The 21827-nt window shown below is 37.9% G+C and overlaps 1 protein-coding gene across 3 annotated transcripts in view; it reads left to right on the plus strand.

Moving 5' to 3' along the window:
* LOC114160787 (thyrotropin-releasing hormone-degrading ectoenzyme) overlaps positions 1-21827 on the plus strand; it is a 165029-nt gene that overhangs the window by 103045 nt on the left and 40157 nt on the right. For all 3 annotated transcript variants that reach the window (XR_003598850.1, XM_028043578.1, XM_028043577.1), the window contains exons 6-10: positions 4625-4738; positions 9983-10120; positions 10610-10675; positions 15409-15474; positions 15864-16042. Coding sequence is in view for 2 of the 3 variants with exons in the window: in XM_028043578.1 (XP_027899379.1) it covers positions 4625-4738; positions 9983-10120; positions 10610-10675; positions 15409-15474; positions 15864-16042 (563 nt within the window). In the remaining variant the exon portion in view is untranslated. The remainder of the gene's footprint in view (positions 1-4624; positions 4739-9982; positions 10121-10609; positions 10676-15408; positions 15475-15863; positions 16043-21827) is intronic.

The raw sequence follows: 21827 nt of genomic DNA on the forward strand, positions 1-21827 counted from the left end.
TCTCTAATCTTTCTAATGATGCCAAAGTGAAGGAATGTGGAAATAATTACATTTTCTTTGGTCTTATTATAAAGTTGTAGTTTCCTGAGATTCTAATTTTGTGTTTTTATTATCTATAATCTATAATGATCAGGATGAACAGAAGAAAACATGAATATTGAGCAGAGTTGTTGTTGTTTGCTGGAAACATTTTTCCACCGACTCATCATGTTTCTCGTCTTCCTCTCCGGCTGCGGCTCGTGAACCCCCACCCACAATGCACCACTGCATCCATGACAACAGGATCCCGCGGCAGCAGCCTCCGTCAACCTCCTCAGCAGAAACGTCCGACCTGCTGGAGGCGTTTTCATGTTTTAATGAGGCTCAGCCTGGGAGAGCGAAACCCAGCAGCCAATCAAGACGGCCGTGTCGTTTGTCATCTTTAATTACCAGAAAGAAACACGAGGAGATTTTATTTCTGTCACCGTGAAGCTGAAAACCTCCCCAGAGTAAAATTAATTGCGTTCTCTGTTTGTCTGGAAGCTTTTGCAAACCAAAACCTTACTGACCCACTTGGAGCGATGGCGACCAGTCGGATGAGAAGTAAGACGAAACTCAAACGTTCAGCAGATCAGCGCCGGTTTGTTCAACACCAACAGGAAGTTTTACTGCAGAGGAAGAGATTTAAGTTAAAAATGAATCATTTCGGTTCTGGTGGAACATTTTGATCCTGATGTTTGGTGAACATTTCAGATTCTGTCGGTTCTGATTCAGCAGAACACCGGACTAACTTTATATAGTTATGATTTCACCCGAAAATGGTCAAATAATTTGTTTATTAATCATTTTAATTAAAAAAACAGGAAAATGTTTCAAGTTAAGATCAATATTATTAATAATAATCCACAGATTACAGGAATATAATCCCACTTTTCTTGTGTTGGTGCTTAGTTGTTATTGTGTCTTGTCTCTATGCTGTAACTGCGAAGTAATTTCCCTGCTGGGATGAATAAAGTACTTCTATTCTATTCTATTCACGTCTAAAATGTGACGTTTGCAGCCTGTTGAGATTTCTAACAAAAACAACCTCTGATGTTTATTAATTCAATAAGTTATTAACGACATTTAATTAATGAAGTTACAAATACTTAGAATTACAAGAGTCTCTTTGCTCAGATGTTTACATGAATGGGATTCCATACATTTCCTGTTTTGTATTTGTGGGCGTTTTAATCGTTGGGGGTTTGACTCAGTTTGCCACTGAAGGAAGTTAAACTAATTTGGCCTAATTAAAGTCTTTACTCCCACAGTAACTGCAGAGACTTGGAAGCAACAAAGGAGAATGACACTTTAAATCATTTTAATGAGCCGTTTCCACGGCAACCAAGAACAACAAACGACTACAGCAAGCTAATTTTAAAGAGACAAAATGCTGCTGAAAATAGACAAATAAAAAAATCTAAGACGATCTTTAATAAAGTAAAGCTGCTTTTAAGTTTTGGAGCCACAAAATAAGAATATTTAAAATATTACATGCTTGTATTTGTGAAGGTAAAAAATCTTTTAATATTATAATTTTAATTTGTTTTTTTTGTCCAGAGTGCAAAAGCTTTGATTCAACCCAAAGTCATTTTTAACGCAGAACTTTTTATTATGAGCAGATTATGAAACATTATTAATCCAGTGTTAGATTTTTTTTATATTTTAACTGAAGTAAAATCTAAAATCTTCTGGTATAGGGTTAGGGTTAGGGTTAGCTGGTCAAGCAGCTTTTCCTGCTTCCTGTCAGATTGGTAGAAATAAAAAACATACATTTGAAACACACCTCCAGGTTTTCCTGTGAGCTAGTTTGATGCGTCTGTTCTGCATATTAAAACATAAACGTGTTTCTGTTGTGGTTTATTAACAGACCCAGAAGATGAGAAAAATTTTGATTTGTTTCTGTTTCACTTCAGTTTAATGAATCTGGTCCTGTAACGTCTCCACTGAGCCGTTTCTGCTTTTCTTCTTCTTTATTTGTATTTTTTCTTCTTTGTAAAACTTAAATTATATTTAGATGCAGAGAAAAGCCTGTGTTTTCTCAAACTAGCATGTTTTGCCATTACCGTTTTGCATTAGTCTGATGCTTAATGCATCACTGAACTGCATGGATCATCACCTGCAGACACGTTGAAGTGAAAAATGAGACACAGAAACGGCAATCTGAATTTTAAATGATGAATATACTCAAAAGAACAACATAAATTATTGCAAAACGTAAAAAAATGAAATCAAACATGACAAAAACAGAGGAATCAACGGTGAGTTTTGGTTTTTCTGCTCCTCCTTCATGCAGTTTCTGCGTAAACAATGATCATGGAGACAACAGGCAGCGTCTGGTTTCCTCCTCACAGCTTCCTGCTCTCCACTGAAGTTTCTGCTGTCGCTCCGCCGCTGATCCTCCTTCACCCACACAACAAATCCACCTGGAAACGGTTTGCTCCACGAGCGCCGCGCCATCTGAGGCTCCAGACTAAATCTGTTTCAGCCCCAGACAAAATAATGCAAACAGAGACTTTTTCTTGTTCAGTAGGACTCAACCTGAACCTGCAGCAGGAGACAGGAGGTTTGTTTTCCGTTTTCTGTGGCCCGTGTGTCACTGTGGACATTAACATTCAGATTCAGGCAGGAAAAAGAGAAATATACTGCAGAGTTCAGCTTTATCTTTTTATTAAACTTTACCTCTGGTTTGCTCCAACACGACTCAGAGAATCTGGGCAGGAGGCCGGCAGAAAATTAAAGCAGAAAATTCCTCCTTGTTTTCAAGTGTTTGTTTGAAAAATACTTGTCGCTGCAGGACTTTCACTGCAAAACAAACACAATCTTAGCAAATATTTTCAGGTTTCCAGTGCAAATGTCTGATTAGACTTGAAATAAAATAAAACTGACAAGTAATTTTTCAGCAAGATATAAGATTTTAAGTCAATATTTCCTTAATATTGATGGAAAAGTTCCGGTTTTTAACTTGTAACAATTATCCACCAGTTTAACTGGAACATTTTAATAAATCCTAAATCAAGCTCCTATATCTTGCTCAGAAGTTACTTGTAAGTTAAGAGTTTTTCTTATTTCAAGTGAACTAAGATATTTGAACTAGAAGCTAGATCAAAATACTCCGTAAGGTTGAGTGTTTTTGCCGTGTAAAACTTCCTCATTTCCTCCTGCTTGGTGTGAAAACAGAAAAACTCAGTTTAGGCACAAAATGACAAGAAAGAAATGAAATGATGTCAAATCAAAGTAAAAATCGACCTTGGTTGGTCCATGAGGTTTTGGTTTTCCTACCACAAAACCACTTCCACCAAATTTTCCATTAATATAGGACAAAGCGATCTGTTCCGCTTACACTCAAATCATGTAATCTATTTCTTGAACTACTGAGTTTTGGGTGTTCATAAAAAAAACATGAAAAAGGAGCAATAAGAGTAAAATCTAATCAGTTCAAACCATAAATCTGTTCATCTTTTTACTTTTACTGGGGGTGAAATTTAAAAACGAAAGTGAAGATTTAATCTCAATAAAATAAAAAAATCAATCTGTGACTTTTCATCAAGTTAAAGGTCAGTTTCTGCATAGAAAGTGGCTCAAAAGATTTCACTCTGTCAGAAATCTGCAACTTTTAGTCGTTATTCAACGTCTAACACCAAATATTTATAACACACTATTTACAAAAATATAAGATGTTATTATAATGCAGTTTGTTTATAGGTCACAGCAGGTAACTTACCTTTAAATGCTGACTGTGTAAGTAATAAATGATTTTAAACAAGTTATAGTGGAATGTTGGCACAATTGTATTTCCATACAAAATAAATGATTGAAAAGAGAAATAAATTAGAGTATAATTTACATACCAGGTGGCATGTTGAGGTTTTAAAAGATGAGAATTTGTTTAAATTTATCTGCATATGTGAAAAGTTGTGGTTTGAAATTTCTAAAAGGTATTTTAAATATTTCTATTTATTTTTTATTAACAGTCAACAACAGTCAACTCATTTAGCTGAAAACAAACTTTCAAACATTTAATTGGAGAAAACTTTGTCTGTAACTGTAACTTTGTTTGTAAATAACGGCTGGTTTTGTTAATCCAAAGTTTTAGCAACACACAGCGTCAACAGCAACAATCAAAATCCATTTGGCAGATTTTATGTAGTTAATCGTTAAAGCTAGCTTAAATATTGACTAATGCTAGAAGTACATGTTAGCTTTAACCATAATTAGCCTCTAATGTAAATTCTAGCTGGAGTTGTTATGCTAAAACTGCCCTCATCTTGCTAGATATGCCATGCTAACTTATGTTAGCATGCTAACATGCAATGGTTAGCCGAGTCTAGGTATAGCATGCTAATCCCACTGTTTACTAGCTGTTCTTTTGTAAAGACTAACATCTAGCAAACACTAATATTGGTGTATTAACAGCAGTTTTAGTAGGTAGCTTAGCCATTAGCATTATGCCAGTGTTATTAGCTAGTAAACATGTTTACTGCAGCGCTAGATGAGTTTTCAGTGTGTTAATAACAGTTTAACTCCCTTCAGGAGTTCATGGAAAAGGAAAATTATTGTCTATAATTTAAAAACCAGACGAATCGTTTCCTTGTTTCCGTTTCAGTGGTTTGGTGATCTGGTGACGCCGGTGTGGTGGGAGGACGTCTGGCTAAAGGAAGGCTTCGCTCATTTCTTCGAGTACGTCGGCACAGATTTCCTCTTCCCAAAGTGGAACATGGTGAGTCGAGCAAAAACTCTTCAGTCTTTATCTTCATGGCTAAAATGTGACTTTCTGTAAAAGTTAAACTATAATTTAGCTTCTTTTCAATCAGTGAGCTGCAGTTCAAAGGAAAATTTAACTCTATTTTTCTGGAATAAAACGTTATTTATTTATTTGTCTAACTTAAAGATAATAGACTTCTGTTAAGTCCTAGATTCAAATTTCCAAACGTAGCATTTGATTTTTAGAAATGCTTGGAATATTTTTATAATTTTTATTCATTTTGGGAATTTTTAAACCTTAGCCAACCTTTAAATAAAAAACATTTTTTACATAACGTGTAATTTTACATTAAACAAAATAATCAAAACCTGATGTCAACATTATGAAAATTCAAACTGCAACAGTTTTACCTTAAAGGTTTGATTAGAAATATTTAAGACTGTTTTTACTTTGTGAAACAGAAAAATATCTCAAATATTAAAAAAAGTGAAATTATTTTTTAATATTATGTTTCTATCAACCTTAGATTTAATGTTCTGTAGGTTTCTGCAAGTCTACAAAAACCAGAACAGTTTAAATAATATTTAAAATATTTACATTTTCTGCTTAAAACCACGTTTTACACCAAATTTTAAAAATCTAATTTGTTTAAAAGTTCTACATTTTATAGTATAATTTTATATATTTCAGTCCATATGTTTCTTTATTCTTACATATCAACTAAAAATTATTAAATGAACAAAGTTTCAGCTTAAATACTTATATTTATACTCAAGTATTAATGTTTTCTATTATTTTTATAAAGTTAAAATATTAACAAATTAGGTTGTTTTTTTTCTGAGTGAAATCAATAATTTTTTAACATTTCTTATTGGAGGAATGAAACAAAACGTCCAGCTCAGCTCTTTAAGATGTCTGGAATCCTCTGGGTGAACAAATGGAGGTGAAATATTTCTCCACCTGCAGCGTAAACTTGGCCTCCTGCTGTTTCTACTCGTCTTTTTCTTGTGACATAATTTAAGGCTGAAGTTAAAAGGTGAAGCTCTGCGGATCAATATCTGCTTTCCTGCTGCTCAGCAGATAATATTCAGCTGCAGCGGTTCTGCTCTATTGTTTCGCTCACGTTGCCAAACAAATATGCAGAGAATAATGGGATGAAATCCGACTAAATTAGAATCTAATTCCTCGTCAGATTTGCTCCAGATGAGGCGGATCTGGTTAAAAACGTCTTCAGCTCTGAGAGCTGCAGAACTTTAAATTACAGCAAACAGATCCTTTGTTTCTGCTGAAGTGCAGCATCATTCACCTCCACTGGACTGAGGAGGCTTATCAGCCGCAGGCACACGGCCTGCTGCAGCTGCTGCAGCTGCTGCAGCAGAGTTTTAAATCCCGGCTCATCCACTTCCACTCAGACAAACGTTTTAAAATAAAACAAGCAGCAGCAGACTGATCAGCAAGCGAAGACACAGCAATCTCTCCAGGGAAGGCTGTATATGAAATATAAAATACATTTTAACATGAGTTGTTGTCTTTCAGTAATTAAAGACTGAAACCAAAACGGTTCAAACTTTTGGAGATTGATCCAATATTAATATCTGTATCGGTTCCAATATTTAAGAACATTCTGGATCATGTATCAATGACAATGTATGGAATCTATAAGTACAGATCAATGCATAGTTCTCATGTGATGTCACACTTCTGTGAACTTTGTAACTGACGGCCATCTTGGTAGGCAGTTGCTACGCAGTTGCTATGACAACAATAAAACTAGCTCACCTCGTTCCTTTATAATCTATAAACTATATTAGTACATTACAACTATCTGAGAACTCTACACACCTCTGTGTGAAGCCAATATCAGAGATATTTATCAGAGATATTTACTGTATTACTTACCGCTGAGCTAGCAGAATTAGCTTAGCTCATGTAGCTTTTAATTTCATTGCTACATGTACTCACTCTGCCTGTCACCAGAACCTGGTTATTCACACACAGAGTTTATGTTTATTTATTTATTAGGTTTATTTGCTAGAGACTCATCAACAGAGACAAACTGGGACGAAGAGCCGGCCCAGTTTGTGTCACAGCATGAGATCATTTCTTTTCCCTACATGGGTTTTTAAACAGTATATCTAAGAACTACTATAAAATCAAATGATAATCCTATAAAATAATACAACATGATGTTGACTACATAATGATATATATAAAACAATAAAATATAAAACCATAAAAACATTAAGTTTAGGTTCAGTTCTGTTTTTGACATGTTTTTTCTTGCGCCTCCTTTACAAAGTTAAACATTGATTATGTAGATTTCAGTGAAGCTCCTCCATGTTGCTCTGACTTCCTGTTCACTAAATAGTGAATTATATCGTAGCGTGAGATCAGAGCAGCTTGTTCACATCAGGCTAACGAGCCGATCCTGAAGGCAGCCATCTTGTCTTTCTGTCGCATGTTGGTAAAGAGTGTCCACATATTTTCTTTTTGTTGTCATGGCTCCGCCGTGCATTGAGGTTCAGACTTGTGGGAATTTTGTTCTCAGTTTAATTCTGATAATTTCAGACGACCTTCTGCTCAGATTGATGAAATAAACAGGATTTTTTTGCGTATTCAACAATTGGAGATGATTTTCCTGGAAGTCCTCCTTTATAGATCTGTAGAGGAAGAATTGAGTTTACTGGGGATTGTTGCTCCCGCTGGACGAAGAGGTGAATTCTCTGTACACAGGAAACCAGGAACATGACAAACAGGAGCGTAAAATAGTTCACACACAGATACAATGAACAGGTCTCACCAAGAGGAAGTGAGTGGTCACTTGGTCATTTCAACAAAAGCTACAATAAAACTGGAGCAAGTCCAGAACCTTGTGGAACCCCATAGATGATGGATGTTTAGGTTGTAACTTCATGAACATTTTCCAAAGTATTTTGAATTCAAGAAAAGGAAAAGATGAGATTTTTCCCTGAAGGTATCAGATCGTCTGTGGAAAATGTCTGAACTGCTCACCTGCTGGTGAAGCCACACCTCCAGCTCTGATAATGAAAGTGCTGCTGTGCAGCACGGGGAGCGATCTGCTACTGAAACCAGTTTAAACGGCTCCGTGTGGGAGGAGGAGGAGAACAGGTGGAGAGGAGGAGCGACGCTCTGGAAGTGATGGAGGATCAGCAGACGGTTTAAAGTTCACCAGCTGCTCCTGAACGCAGCGCCGACCCGGCATCTGTGTCTGTGTACTGGCTCGGTTTGGGTCCATCTGGTCATTATGAAGCAGCTGAACCGTTTTCACCTCTCCAGGTGATATAAAGTCTCAGTTAATCAGAGCTGATGTCTCATTTAGTCCAATTCTCTGCTCTGTTCCTCAGTCGTTCCAGTTTCATCCAAATGTACAATTTAACTGATGAACTGATTGTGTGATTTGTGGTGGAAGCCGTCCAGTGTGTGTTTGCCTTCGCTGTGTTTGTGCCGATGTACATAATGAAGGCGATAATCAGATCCATCGCCTGTTTAAACATCTAGAAAATCCAGGAATTAGTCAGATCCGACTGTCCCTTTGGTCCTGAAAGGATTCACTGGAACTAATTTATCTCTCAGACAAACACAGTTGGTTTCTGCTCAAATCAAAGCTGCTGGAAAAATACAGGCTTTGCTTCACAGAATAACCATGGCAACTGACTATTGGAGGGAAACATCAAATTTACTTTGTAGGAAAGTTTATAAAAACTTTCATTTAAAGAGCGATTTACCAAGAAACGGTAAAAGGGCGTAGCGATTGACCCCGGGTGTTTCTGTGGAAATAAAAGATCAGGAAACAGAGAAACAGTCAAATTTGAGTCACAAAACAAAAAAATCTGCTGGAGTTTTTGTTTTCCTGCTGCTTTGTAACTGAATTGTTGGTTCAGTGAAATTCTCTCGATGCTAATTCACACACAGGAGTTTCTTTTTCTGCATCTAAACATGAAAATAAACAACACAAACAAACATACAGAAACTAAAACTAAATAAAGTGATAATCAAAATAGTCCAGCATCAAAAGGAAAAAGGAATAGAAAGAAGCATATTCTTATTTAAATCTACTCTCTTTTGGAAACAATCAGATTTTATTAGACGCATATTTTCAGTCAAGAGAAAACAAAAACGTAAATAAGTGAAGAAATGAAATGAGAAAACCACTGGTTTGATTTAAACATGAGTTTAGATTAAAGTCAGGTCACGTCTCACCAGGAATTACACAGATCCACCGTAAACCAGGAATTAGACTCCTTCCTGTCGATGCTGCTGATCTACTGAAGCCTCTCTTCTTCTTCATCTTCATCTTCCTCACAATCTAAAACTGCACGCATCAGCATTTCTTTACACAATGGATAATCATTTTAAACCTGGATAAACACTGTAATCCATAAATTAGACAGAGCCGCCGCTGCCTAGATTTAGCCTGATCCCCGGGGTAAAGTACGCAGAGCTCGTTAAAGCTGGACATGTTGGCAGAAATCAATTAAAAACGTGAAGAAAGAAAAAGAGAACTGGCAGAAAATAAAGGATTAAAATATCATTTCAACTTTGGGTGGAATTAGAAAATAAAAGATCAAATAAAACACTTTAAATTAAATGTATAAAACTTTAGAAGTCACAACAAAACAAACGGATAATAAAAGATTAACTCCTAATCACCAAATTAAACCTTTAATTTCCAGATAAATTGGTTTACATGAATAAGAACTTGTTGATTTCTTTTAATGTAAAAATCAAAGAAAATCTTAAAATCCGATTAAAGCTTTTCATTTAAAATCAGAACTTGTAACATTTTGCTTTAAATGAGCCACTCATCAGATTAGTCTCATCACTTTTCAATAATATTAATTCAATAGAAGACGACCTCTGACCTCTGCAAGGAGCCAATGAGCAAAATGAATTAAAAATCAGCCAATCATGAAGAATTATTCCTTCCTAATGTTGGAAATTTACCCAAATTATCTCATATTTAGCTATTTTGGATGCTTCTGGGTTTACTTTGACTAAACCATTTCAAACTGAAGTGGGCAGGAGAGACTGTGGAGATTAAAAAGTGATCAATAAAAGTTACACTGCATACTTAAAATAAGTTAAGTATGCAGTGTACTTAACTCTCTGGGACAGTTTGGATGGTTGATTCTGGTTGATTTGTTTGGTTTGGTGGAGGATGACGGCGCCTCCAGCCCGTCGCTCCCAGTAGAAACCTTCAAACGTCTGGACCTGTTGGGTTCTCCGTTGTGTTTCCAGGAGAAGCAGCGATTCCTGACCGATGTTCTCCACGAGGTGATGCTGCTGGACGGACTCAGCTCCTCCCACCCCATCTCTCAGGAAGTGGAGCAGGCGGCCGACATCGACCGCGTCTTCGACTGGATCGCCTACAAGAAGGTAGACGAGCCATTCCAGCTGTTCTGCAGAACTTTGTCAGTTTTTTCAAACCCAACATCAAAATGCATGAGCACATCAGATCAGTGAGTTTCCCTCTAAACCAAGAAGTTCTGGTTGAAACCGTTTGGGCCAGAGACTCAAACCAACCTTTGCATCTGGAAGCTGGTTTGATTGAAACTGGCCACAATAAAACCAGAAGCAAGTTTTTCATTTAGTTATTCTCAGATTCTGAACGTGTTGAATCCAGACATGTTCAAATCAAAACAAAATGAAGGAGAACTTGGTGGCAAACAAGATCAGTGAGAAAACAGGCTGCAAGTCTCAGAGGATTCGTTCACACCAGAACCGTTTCATCCAACTCCAGTCCGTTTGAATAGAAACTTCAGTTCGGTTGGTGAGGTGTGAATGCTAAGCTAACTCCACGCCTACAAATTCAATGATCTGATTAGTGAATATTGACTCCCTGCTGTTCCTGTGTGCTGTCTGCAGGGGGCGGCGCTGATCCGGATGCTGGCGAACGTGATGGGGCAGCCGCTGTTCCAGAAGGGACTCAACGTAAGTACAGGTCTCTTTCTGGAGGTTTTAACGTTTGGCTTTGAAGTGTTCTTAAGAGATTTGTCACCGAGTCGAGTTGAAGGTTTCAGACAGACGATCTGAGCAGAGTCGGCAATAAGCCATATTTTAGAAACACTCTTACCGTTAAGAGCTTATGGTGATTGTAGGGTTCGGCTGCGGAGGCAGTTTGTCTCCATGTAAAAAGCACTTTGGTTTGAGTTAAAGCACTTTTACATGTTTCCTTCTTTTTGAAAGAAGTTTAAGCGGATTGAAGGAGGACATGGTGTGTTTTAGTCTGTAAGATGAGGCGTCACTGAGTTTGGTCCAGACGTCCAACATTCCCGTCAGTCTGGGAAAAACGGTTTTAATCTGATTCCACTTATTCCCAGAAATTTGAGGAATTACCTTCTGAATTAAAATCCATCTTTATATGACACAATACAGCTGATGCCCTGTGGTTAACTCATTTATTGAGAAGCCTGAGATTTTTGCAAATTAAAAATTAGTCAGGTAAAATAAACTGCAGATGTTTGGAAACAATCAGTTTGTTTCTGAATTAGTTTCATACAGAGGACCAAAGAAATGTCCGCAGCACTGCTGCGACATGTTTCTGCAAAAGTAAAAGTAAAAAGGAGAGTAAAAAAATTCACCTCGTTTGCTTTAACTGCTCCACTTTGAATCTGCCTGGTTGTTTGGTTAGAGATGCTGGAGTAGGGGATAATAATCATTACACATGGTCTGAACTTCCTACTTCTCTCTCTGCTCTGCATCCATGAAAACTCGTTGTTTTAAAGACCAAAGCAAAGACTCTGTATGTTTTGATTATTCATATTTTCTTCCAAAGAACACTGCAAACATTTCTTTCTTTGTTTGTTTTTGTCTTTCTGCATAAAAAAAAGAATAATTCAAATATCTTCAAAAAAACATGAAAGGCTCTGAGAATAAGCTGCTGATTCTGCTGCAGTCACACATTAATAAGTAAATCCTCAGTAAAAAGATCATATTCCTGGGATGATGTTTTTATTTTCTTTACTGAGTTCAAAGACAGAATCAGCCGCTGGCTGAAAATGGATCAAAGATGAAGCTGGGAGGAGTTTAGTGACAGAAATAACTTTTAGAGAAGTTTGATTTTCCACCAGATAAATATCCAAAGAATGCTCAGCCACAGCAGCCATAATTGGAGACCCATGAGTATCATTTGTGCATCAGCTCACTTCATTACGGACAAACTTCGGCCAATAAAATGGAGGCCAGCCGGTGCGCTTACATTTACTTTACAGCCAGAAATCGTTTTTTTTAATCCATAAAACTGGACTCAGATCACAGAGACGTTCTGTAAAATATTATTTAATGCACCCTGAAGACTGTTGCTTATTTTTATTTGCTCTAAATAAACAAGAAAATGCTTTGTTCATCTTCACAGAGTAAATGCTGCGGCAGAAATTTAGGTGACCCAGAACTTTCAGGAAACCAGGTTAGATATAAACGCTGCTGATTCCCAGACATGAAGCTTCTGCGTCTATAAAAGGTGATGCAAATGCAACAAAACAATAAAAACAAACAGCGTGGCTTTTTACAGCGTGGCTTAGTGTGAGGGGGCGCCACCGAGTACCAGAGAACAACCTTTAAATTTAGGTCATAGAATGAATTAAAACCAGTTTATGGACTGAACAAAATTATTTTATAAATACTACGGGAAATATTTCAGATTATTAAAACCAGGGTGAATATTAAATAAAAATGTCCAGGGATGATTTATTTAAGAAAAAATAGACAGGAAATGAAACTGCTGTCTTCAAAATAAGAGCATGAATGGAAACGGTCGACAACCAAAACTGACTCAACTGAAAGTTTACCAAACAGCTGAGTAATTTAGAACTTTAGATTTAATTTTGGGGTAATTGTTTTCAATGTTAGCTAAAGCTAAACAAGAAAAACTAGCTCTGCTTTTAGCAGATGAGCAGAAATGTGCAAACACATATTAGCACATGGTGCAAAATGGTTGATAAGATCTTTAAAAAATGACAAAATCACCCAAAAAATATTCAAAACATCAACAAATCTATTTAATAGAAACAATAATGACCAAAAAATGAGGTATAAAACGTTACAAAGGAGGAAAACATACAAAATTCCTCTATTCTGACATACATTCCTTTCTTCAATTATGTCCTAACCTTTACATATGATATACGTTCAGAGCTTTAATTGGCAGCATCGATATTTCATCCTCTGCGAGCGCCGTCCATCAGAAGCAGGTGATGTTGGGATGCTGAGCGCGAATCAGCCTGTCGATACTCCGAGGAGACGGCAGCCGACGGAGAAGCCGTCTGAAGACGGGAGGAAAGTGGCAGCCGAAGTGTTTGCCGTGTTGACAGAGATCCTTGGAAAAGGAAAACAAGACCTCATTAACAGACTGTGAAGCTGTAACTGCTCCTCCATGAATCTGCCACCTTTATTCTCACATTCGCTGCAGACAGATTCTCCTAATGAGATTCCTGCAGCCCATATTTATCACCGGCTGCTGGTTTGTCTTTAAATCTGTTTGTGTTGGACCGGCGCTGCGTTCTGTACATCTGTTCCTGTCAGTAAAGGTGTCGGAGTCAAACTCACTTACACACAGCGAGCCGTTACCACCTCATCCGGGTTCTGGTCCGCTGATCGAACCCCGAGCAGCTCAGGACCGGTCCCGGTTCTGCCGTATCTCCTGCCTGTCTGTTTGCGGGATCAAGAACTCATCCAAACCTCTCACTTCGCTAAGCTTTCACAATCCTCTGCCGTGAGAACGAGCGAGAAACACAAACCTCCCGGCTGCGAGGCGCGCCCAGTCACCCAGATTAAAAATTAAACTCTTCTGTTCTGACATGTTTTCTATCTAAAAGCTTTTCACTGTACACCAGAAATGTAGGAATCCACTCACAGATACCTGTTACCATTTACACTTTCTTTCAAAAAACACAACCGCCGGAGAGTTGTGTGTACTTCCCATCCGTCCATCATCTTCTGGCAACGAAGGTAACGGATCCATGCGATGATAAATTCCAGTTTATTAAAATCAAATCTTGACCTTATTGTCAGGATTGGGAGAAAGTTTTTCAAAAACTGTATTTGTGTTTGTGGGGCTGTACAGAAATACAGTTACCTAAAAAATAAGTAATAAACCGTTTTTATTGTCACTATTATTACAATATTACTGTTATTACAATATTGTGATAACAGTTTAAGTTCATATTGTCAGTATTTGTATTAATTAGCTGAAATTAGAGCTCTAGGATTTCCTAACTATATAGAGGATTTTAGTAAACAAAATGTAATATTCCATAATATGTGTCACAGTTTTGCCGTGTAGTTTTTTTGTTTTTTGTAGAAATAGAAGGAAACATTTTTCATTATTGAAACCCAGCCTTTATTTTACAGCCTTATTGAAGTTGTTTTTTGACACCAATCAACATTTTGTCCCACCACAGTTTGTTGACGGCGCTATTCGGCTGAACATTCTTCAGGAGTCGTGCATCTTGCTCTTCTGAGGATCTTGGATGTGGGAGGAGTTTGTTTGTGTCCAAATTCAGGGACTGCATCTTTTGAAGGCGGTTCTGTTGCTAGGCTTTTGTTTTGTGCGAATATGTTTACTAAAAAGGATCAAATAATCAGTGAGATTTTAAACTCCATTATTACTAGCTTGCTAGTAGTTTAGCGCTGTCATGGTTGCTAGGCGACAACATTCGCCAATGTAAAATCGGGAATAGACGCTCTGCTGCCCCCAAAAGGACAGTTGTGGAAAAACCTCCCACTTTTTGCATGTGGATTTTCCCTAAATTTACCTTCGTCTGGCCAGTAGAGGGCGCTGTAATCGCTAGCATGTTCTGTTCAGCAGCTCATGAGTGCAGAAGTAGCAGATTTCATTCACTAACTGCTTTGTTCACAGTTCATTTTGATGCGGCAGAAATGAGACGCTCCTTGTTTTGGTTGTGTTGTACAAATCCAAGCAATGAGTGGGAGATTATTGAAACTGGCAGCTCTTTGTTTCTCCCTGCAGCTCATTGGAAGAGCCTGCAGACGGTGAACAAAGCAGATTTCATTTAACAGTGAAGTCATAATAAATGAGCTCTGCTGCTTGTGACTTTAACTCGCTCACAGCTTCGCAGCAGAAACTTGTTTGGGAGGCATCAGCTGCATGAAGATGTCCTGGAATACAGCAGCAGCGGTGACAGCCGAGCGAGAGCCAACAATGATCATCTGGGGGAAAAACACAGATGAGGAAGAAGTGAATTAGGAAGCTTCCCAGGACTCTGCTGCCTGGAATAAGAAAATTAATCTGCTGTGTACTTTTGCTTTAGTTCATTGGGACTCATCAATTAAACTTAAAAGTTTTGGATTAGAAAAGAAAAAAAAGTCTGCTGTTTAATCTGGTTCAACTGCTGTTATGTTTAGGAGAAATATGCATGAATGCAAAATGTACATTTAGATAGATTTGTCTTGAACTCGTCTAAAAGCCTCTAGATTTTGACGGATCCCTGAAAGTCTTGACTGGAGAATAATTTTTGACTTGGCCCTTCCGTAATCGAGAGGCCTTCCTCTCAAAGACTTGTGAACATCTCTGAGTAAGTGGTTCTGGTCTTGGTGAGAGTCCAGTCAGGTCGTTGTAACAGTAGTTAGATGTGTGAAGCGTCAGACTCACAGCGTTTGTGGTCTTGGAGACTTTCATCATACGTCTTTCTTTCACTTTGTTTCAGGATTATCTCCTGAGTCACATGTACAGCAACGCCGCCAGAGACGACCTTTGGAGTAAACTAACTCAGGTACGTCCGTCTGTCTGGTTCTAAGCCATCCGTTTTTCTTTTCTGTATTTGGACTTGAGGCTTCAGGCCACATTAACCTCAGCAGGAATGGAGGGAAGGCCGACTCACTGAAGTTGGTAATTATTGAGTAATTCTAATGAAGGTTAATGAGAAGCTCGCTAAGACTGACTTGATGAGATGGAGAAAGTTTGTTGCCTTGGTAACCAGAGTGAGTTGTTTTCTCAGCAAGAAGTTTTTAATGTGATCACCATCGATTTGTTTTTTTATATACTGAAGATCTTTGATTAACAGGCAGCCAGTTAGACATTAATTTAGCTGAAGGTCACTCATCTTCCTCTAATCAGGCCTGTGCACCTTCACCAGCTTTCTGCATTTGTTTCTGTCTAAAGGCCATGCGCTCAGAAGGGCGGGACATTGACATCGGAGAGATGATGGACAGATGGACTCTACAAATGGGCTACCCTGTCGTCACCATCAGCAAGAACCAATCAGAGCAGCTCTCCACCCATTACATCAAGGTCACCCAGGAGCACTTCCTGTACGGAGAGGAAGTCAGAAACAACCTCAGGTAGCAACAAAGTCCAAGAGAAATGGTTTATTAGACCTTTTTCTTGTGTATTTCTAATCATAAGATGGTGAGTTTTGTACATGGAAATGTACAAAAAGTAAATCGGTGTTTTGCTCCACCAGGTCCCAACAATAAAAATGAAAACCATCACAATTTAAATTCTCAATCCCTGCAAATTAGAAAAAGATAACTTAATAAAAGCTTTATTTAACTGACTTTAACTTAAGCAGGTTTTAAATACACCTTTATCCAGTTAAATATTTGTTCATATATTCTGACTTCTGTCTTCAGGGCTTTTACACCCGTAGTTTTTATCGGTCTTCAGCTCTAAGCGTCATTAAAAGTTTTCATCAGGAGTGATAAAAGTTGGTTTTCAAGCCAAACATTTGTTCTATAAATATAAATTTCTCAGCTTGAGTTTTAGACTCTCATAAATCAGAGATTTCAGGCTTGACTTGGACTCGTGGTCTGAGACTCGAGTCTCCCTGCCAGTTTTATCTGACGTTAAATGAATGGAGGCCGGTTTGGTAGCGACAAGCTGCAGCTGCTGCGTGTTTTACTGCAAAATGAGGAGCTTGATTATTAACCAGTGACATTGGTGGATTATTGTGGGATGTTAATGTCTGATAACAATCTGTTCTTGACTTAGTGTGATGTATAATAGTCATTACGAAGACTGGAAAGCTGAAAATCAACATTAACAATTTTCATCTCTTTCTGTCTTTCTTAGAAAATAAATGCCTGCTCATATTTCTAATGTGGTAAACAATAATTTTTAGCACGTGAATGAAATCCTTAGGGATTAAAAGATAACTCTTAGTAAATATTAACAGATAATTATCAAATCTTCATGCGATAATTTGTTCTAAAAACAATTTAAGTTTCATTTTTTCAGAGTGAAACATGCAGGAAAGTGTTAGTGACGTAAATTCATGACTCATCTGCTCTGTTTTAGGATGATCTTAAAATTGTGTGACGCATTCAGCACTAAATTTGTTAATTTGCAATAACGCAGCATTTCCCCATTTGCCCACTTTTCCTCACCTACTTTACTACTTTTCCATCATTTATGCATCATTCATATTTTATTCCCATGATGTTTTATTCACATCTTTGACAATCTTTGGAGTTTATTCTCTTCTGCATTTTATCGACCCACTTTCTCCTCCATTAATACTTCAGCAGTCCTCCTTACCTGTTGTTCACTCCTTCTTCTTCTTCTTCTTGCCTTTTTTCTTCCCGTAAGACAGTTTACAGTCGCTCCGTCCCGCTCGGCTTCTCGCTGGAAGTTTCCTTTCCTCTATCGTCTTTTCACCTGAGCCCTTTGTGTCTCGGTTGGCTGTTGAATTGAAGCCGTTTGTTTCAGGTTTTGCTGATTTTTCTCTCTTTGAGTCTCTGAAACTCGCTTGGTGATCCCAGAGTGTTCACCTGCCCTTTGGTAAACAAACAGCAACGTTTTGAGCTGCGTTCAGAAACGTATTTCCTTTATTAAACCCCTTATGGACGAGTGGCGCCTGTTTGGTTGTGAATAAAGCCAAGGTGGTGTATGAATCTCACAAACTCTGGTTGATGCCAATTCCTCTTATTCTAAGGATGCTATTAGAGGGGCTATGATACCATCTAGTGGTCAGAGTGTGAACTACACCCAGTTTATGGAAGCAGAATTGATCAGTTTGGCTGATGAACTCAGTAACTAGTCTTAACCTTGGTGTAGATTGTGCAATAACATATATACATATATACTCAATCTTGTGTTTAATTTTGAGTTTGATGCTTTTTAGCGACTTTAGGCAACTGAGGAATGGAAATGAATAATGGTAGTTTTAGTGTTATAGTGGATCCCTGCCTATTTGCAGATTTTTCTTCAAATTAGTTGGAGAATTATTTCAAATATTTAAAAGAAAGTAGCATTTCAGAAGCTTAAATACTGTGGGGCAACCCTACTTGACACGCTATTGGCTGGTGTTTGCAAAGCAGCCAATCCAGAAGTGGCATTTATTTTCCTTGCTCCTGATTGGCTGTAGTGCGAGGATGGAAATAAGACATAGTGAAGATGTTTTCTTCAATATTAGTGCCACGACTGCTTTGACTGTCGTCGCAAATAATTAGACACCTACTATATGTATAATTTAGGTACAGTTGTAGAAATTTAAAATTTGGATTTTTGTTATTGTGGAATAACAAAAGCTGTATCTGAAACAATGTAGTGATAAACATGGCAATTATTGTTCAAGAAAAATATTCTAGTTTTATAAATATGACTAAGTGCCTAGTGGTGCTAATTAGCATTGTACCTACATTAATTTAATGTGTTGCTCTTTTTCTGCGTCATTAAATCCAGGCTGAAATCAGACGTAACTGTTGATGTTTTGTTGCGTTTCTTTTATTTTGGAGGTTAAATGATGCCTTTACTTGCAGCTCTCACGTTTATAGTCCAATAAATACTGAAACTGTTTCTGCTAAGAACATTATGGCTGCGGAGGAAGAGCGAGAACAGCTTTCTGCGTTTTGTTGGATGTGTCCAAGGCTTTAGAAACTGTTAAACAGGCTGTTATCTGTGGAGTTTAATGAGCTTCTCCTTCTTCTCCTGCCTTTAAACCACACAGGGCTTTATTCTTTGGACGTTTGTTGCCGATGATTATAGTCCCAGTCAAAGTCCCGTCTCTGCGTAAAGACTCAGAATCAGGCCATATGCTGTTTATTTGCTGTGTGTATTTTTCATGAAGTTCATTCATCAAAGCAGCTTTGAAAGTTGCAGCAGAAGAAAGACGGCTGGAAACATGAAGCAAAGTGGAGATTTAGTTCATCCAGTTCAAACAGTGAAAGGGGGAAATGGTCAACTAGCATTGTTGCTAACGGGTCACATCTGCAATCTCATGCTACTGGAGATGTGAATTTTCTTCCATTTCATCAGTTACTAAACATGAGATGGTTAAATATGTTTTCACATTCACTCATATCTTTCTGCTTCCTAAAGAAACCAGATGTAAAAGTTGAGGCTCGTTTTGGTCTAAAACAAGGAAAACTCCTTAAGATCCGCGATCAAAATGTGTTTTATGTTGAAAGATCGAAACAAAGATGGCTGACCATCAACCCATATTCATTTTAACATTATCCAAGCTCCAAAAGCTTTCTGATGTTTTTTTTGTTTTATAAACGAGACAAAAGAGAAACGTTCTTTGTTTGTCTGGATATTTGGACTTCATTCAGTTGGACTTTCTGAAAAAGGGATGGCAAAAAAAAATCATTTCAAAATTCAAGAGGTCTGGAAGGTTGATACATCGGCAGATTTTTAATCTATTTAAAGACTTATAACCTAACATCAGTATTTTAAAGTGTATTGTCTGATGGATTTTTTAGGCAGACCTGTGAAGATGCTGTTGCAGTAATCTGTGTGACTAAAGATAAACATGGACGAGTTTCTCTACATTTTGCTTTAACATTAATCCTGAAAATGTTCTTCAGGCGATAAAAGGCTGATTTTGTAAACGTCTTTATGTGATTATTTAGGTGAAATCCTGAAAGAAAACATCTGACCATCAGTTCATGACTTTTAGCTGAAACACACTTTGGACTCAAATGAAGGTCTAGTCAAAGTATGGACATAAATCAAACTGAGAGGCTGTGCCTCCTGCTCCACTGTGGCTAAATTAAACTTGTTCAGTAAAGAAAATGGAGAAAACGTCTTTGTGAGTGACGTTAAAGACATGTTGACGTCGGTCTGTGTCGGTGGAGGGACACCCAGTTATCAGCTTTAGGGGTCACTTACTTTTGCACATGGAGTCGAGTTGCTTTGGACTTTTTTAGCTCAAAAATTAAATCGTGTGGAAACTACAGCCAGGTTATTTTAAAAAATTACCTTCTGAATAAGTCTATAATAGAGCAATTAGTTTTTCGCAGCAGCGTGTCTGTAGGTGTAATCTCTGCCACAGCCGGTCCGAACACGCGCCGTCGCCGTCCGCTCAGCTCACCTTGGCTGTTAAAAAAAAGAAACATTCGCAAGCAGTTAAAAGACTTCCAGCCTGTTTACATTTCACTCAGCATTTCCATTTTTGTTCCTGTTTCCTCTGGGACGTTTCCGTAGAGACACCTCTCAGTTTAAAACGGCTAAGCTGTTTATAAATAGACATTATAAACATAAATTGAGTGGGGAATTATTCATAACTGTCCTGTTTAGCATTAAAACTCTTAAAATCAACACAGACGCTCATTTCTGTTACCTGTCAGCTGATGTGTCTGCAGTGTGAGACGAGCTTTAAGGAGGCGCCATTATGAGTTTTCCAGCCACAGAGACTTTTTATAACACAAACAAGTATAAGTAAATATATATGTAAATCACATATAACTTTGAAATTGGGCTTCTGTCTCTTTAAGAACTCCTGCTCTTTCTGAAGCTCCGCCTTCAGGAAGTCATCCCAACATGGCTCCTCTATTAACCCTTTAGCAACGTTTTTACCAGCGTTGCTCTGAGCAGCAGCTCCTGTAACGAGCTCAGCAGTTCCATCAGGTGTTTGCTGATTACTGCTGGCTAGTCTGGAGGAGCCGGAAGGGGGAGGAGCTGTGCCTCAAAGGCGGAGCTAGGTCCACCCAGGCGTTTTACAACTCTAAATGGTTGCCATGGAGATTAAAGAATGATGAAAGACTCGAAGCAACACTCCAGTTTTGTCTGATGAAGGAAAAACATTAAAACTTGATATAAAGCTTTAAAAAGTGGATTTTATACGATACTGCCCCTTTAAAATCGCTTGATTTTAACAGAGTCTCATAATCTGACGAATGGTTTCTAACCTTTTACAGACTTTCTCATCCATTCACTAATTTTCTCAGATTTTTTGCTTTTTCAGATATTTTTGCCGACTTCGTGTCGTCAGAAAGGTTCTGATTGGTCAGTTTTTGTAACCAGGCCTGGGAGTGAAATCCCTCATTATTTCTGTCTAACGTTAAAATCAAACTGGGAGCGGCCGATACGGACGTAAAGCTTTATCATGATATTTTTTTTGTTGCTATTGTGATCACGATAAAAGTGACAATATTAATTACCACTTTTTTATGTAACAAGAACTTATCATGAGAACAGTCAAAGTTTATCTCCACCCTTACATTAAACCCCCAACCACTGGAAAAAAATCAACTTTTTTGCTGAAGTTTATTTTTTAATCTTTGATTTTAGTTCTCTAACATATAAATGAGGTCGATATGTGTTTTAGCAGAGGATGAGGAGCAACAGGGGTTTCTGCTATCTGAAGAGTTTTGACTGTAAAAATATGCGTTGATGGTTTCCTGCTGCTTTTCTTCTTATACATCCAGTTGGTTTCTGGCTTTGATGAATAAACTATAAACTCTAAGGACGAGCGCGCTCATCAATATTAATAAGCACATTCTGCTGTCCGTGCTGCTGACTGCGTGTGATTGAGTTCTCTTCTTGTCAGTCGCTCTGATGTAAATGTAGGATTAAATATTTGGTTGCTTGGCCCTCGTATTGATCCTCTGCTGCCTGCGGCGACAAACGGCTGTTATAGAAAAGTTTTTTTGGTACAGTAACGCTCACAGTGAACGCACTCCGGCCCATAAACACACATCTGTGTTTAACTGATGTGAGCGAGTCAAGCTGATTGTATTCAACCTCTAACTAACATCCAGTCTAATTAAAATCTAAATGAGTTTAATTAAAATCTGCGTTTTAGTGGAACTTAGAGGAATCTAATGTTTACCGCTTTTCTATTGGAGCCATTATTACTCGCGTACAGTAACTTCTCAGAGTGAAAGACGGGGAGAAACTACAGTT

The sequence above is a fragment of the Xiphophorus couchianus genome, chromosome 17 (genome assembly GCF_001444195.1).
Source record: "Xiphophorus couchianus chromosome 17, X_couchianus-1.0, whole genome shotgun sequence".
NCBI classification, from domain to species: Eukaryota; Metazoa; Chordata; class Actinopteri; order Cyprinodontiformes; family Poeciliidae; genus Xiphophorus; species Xiphophorus couchianus.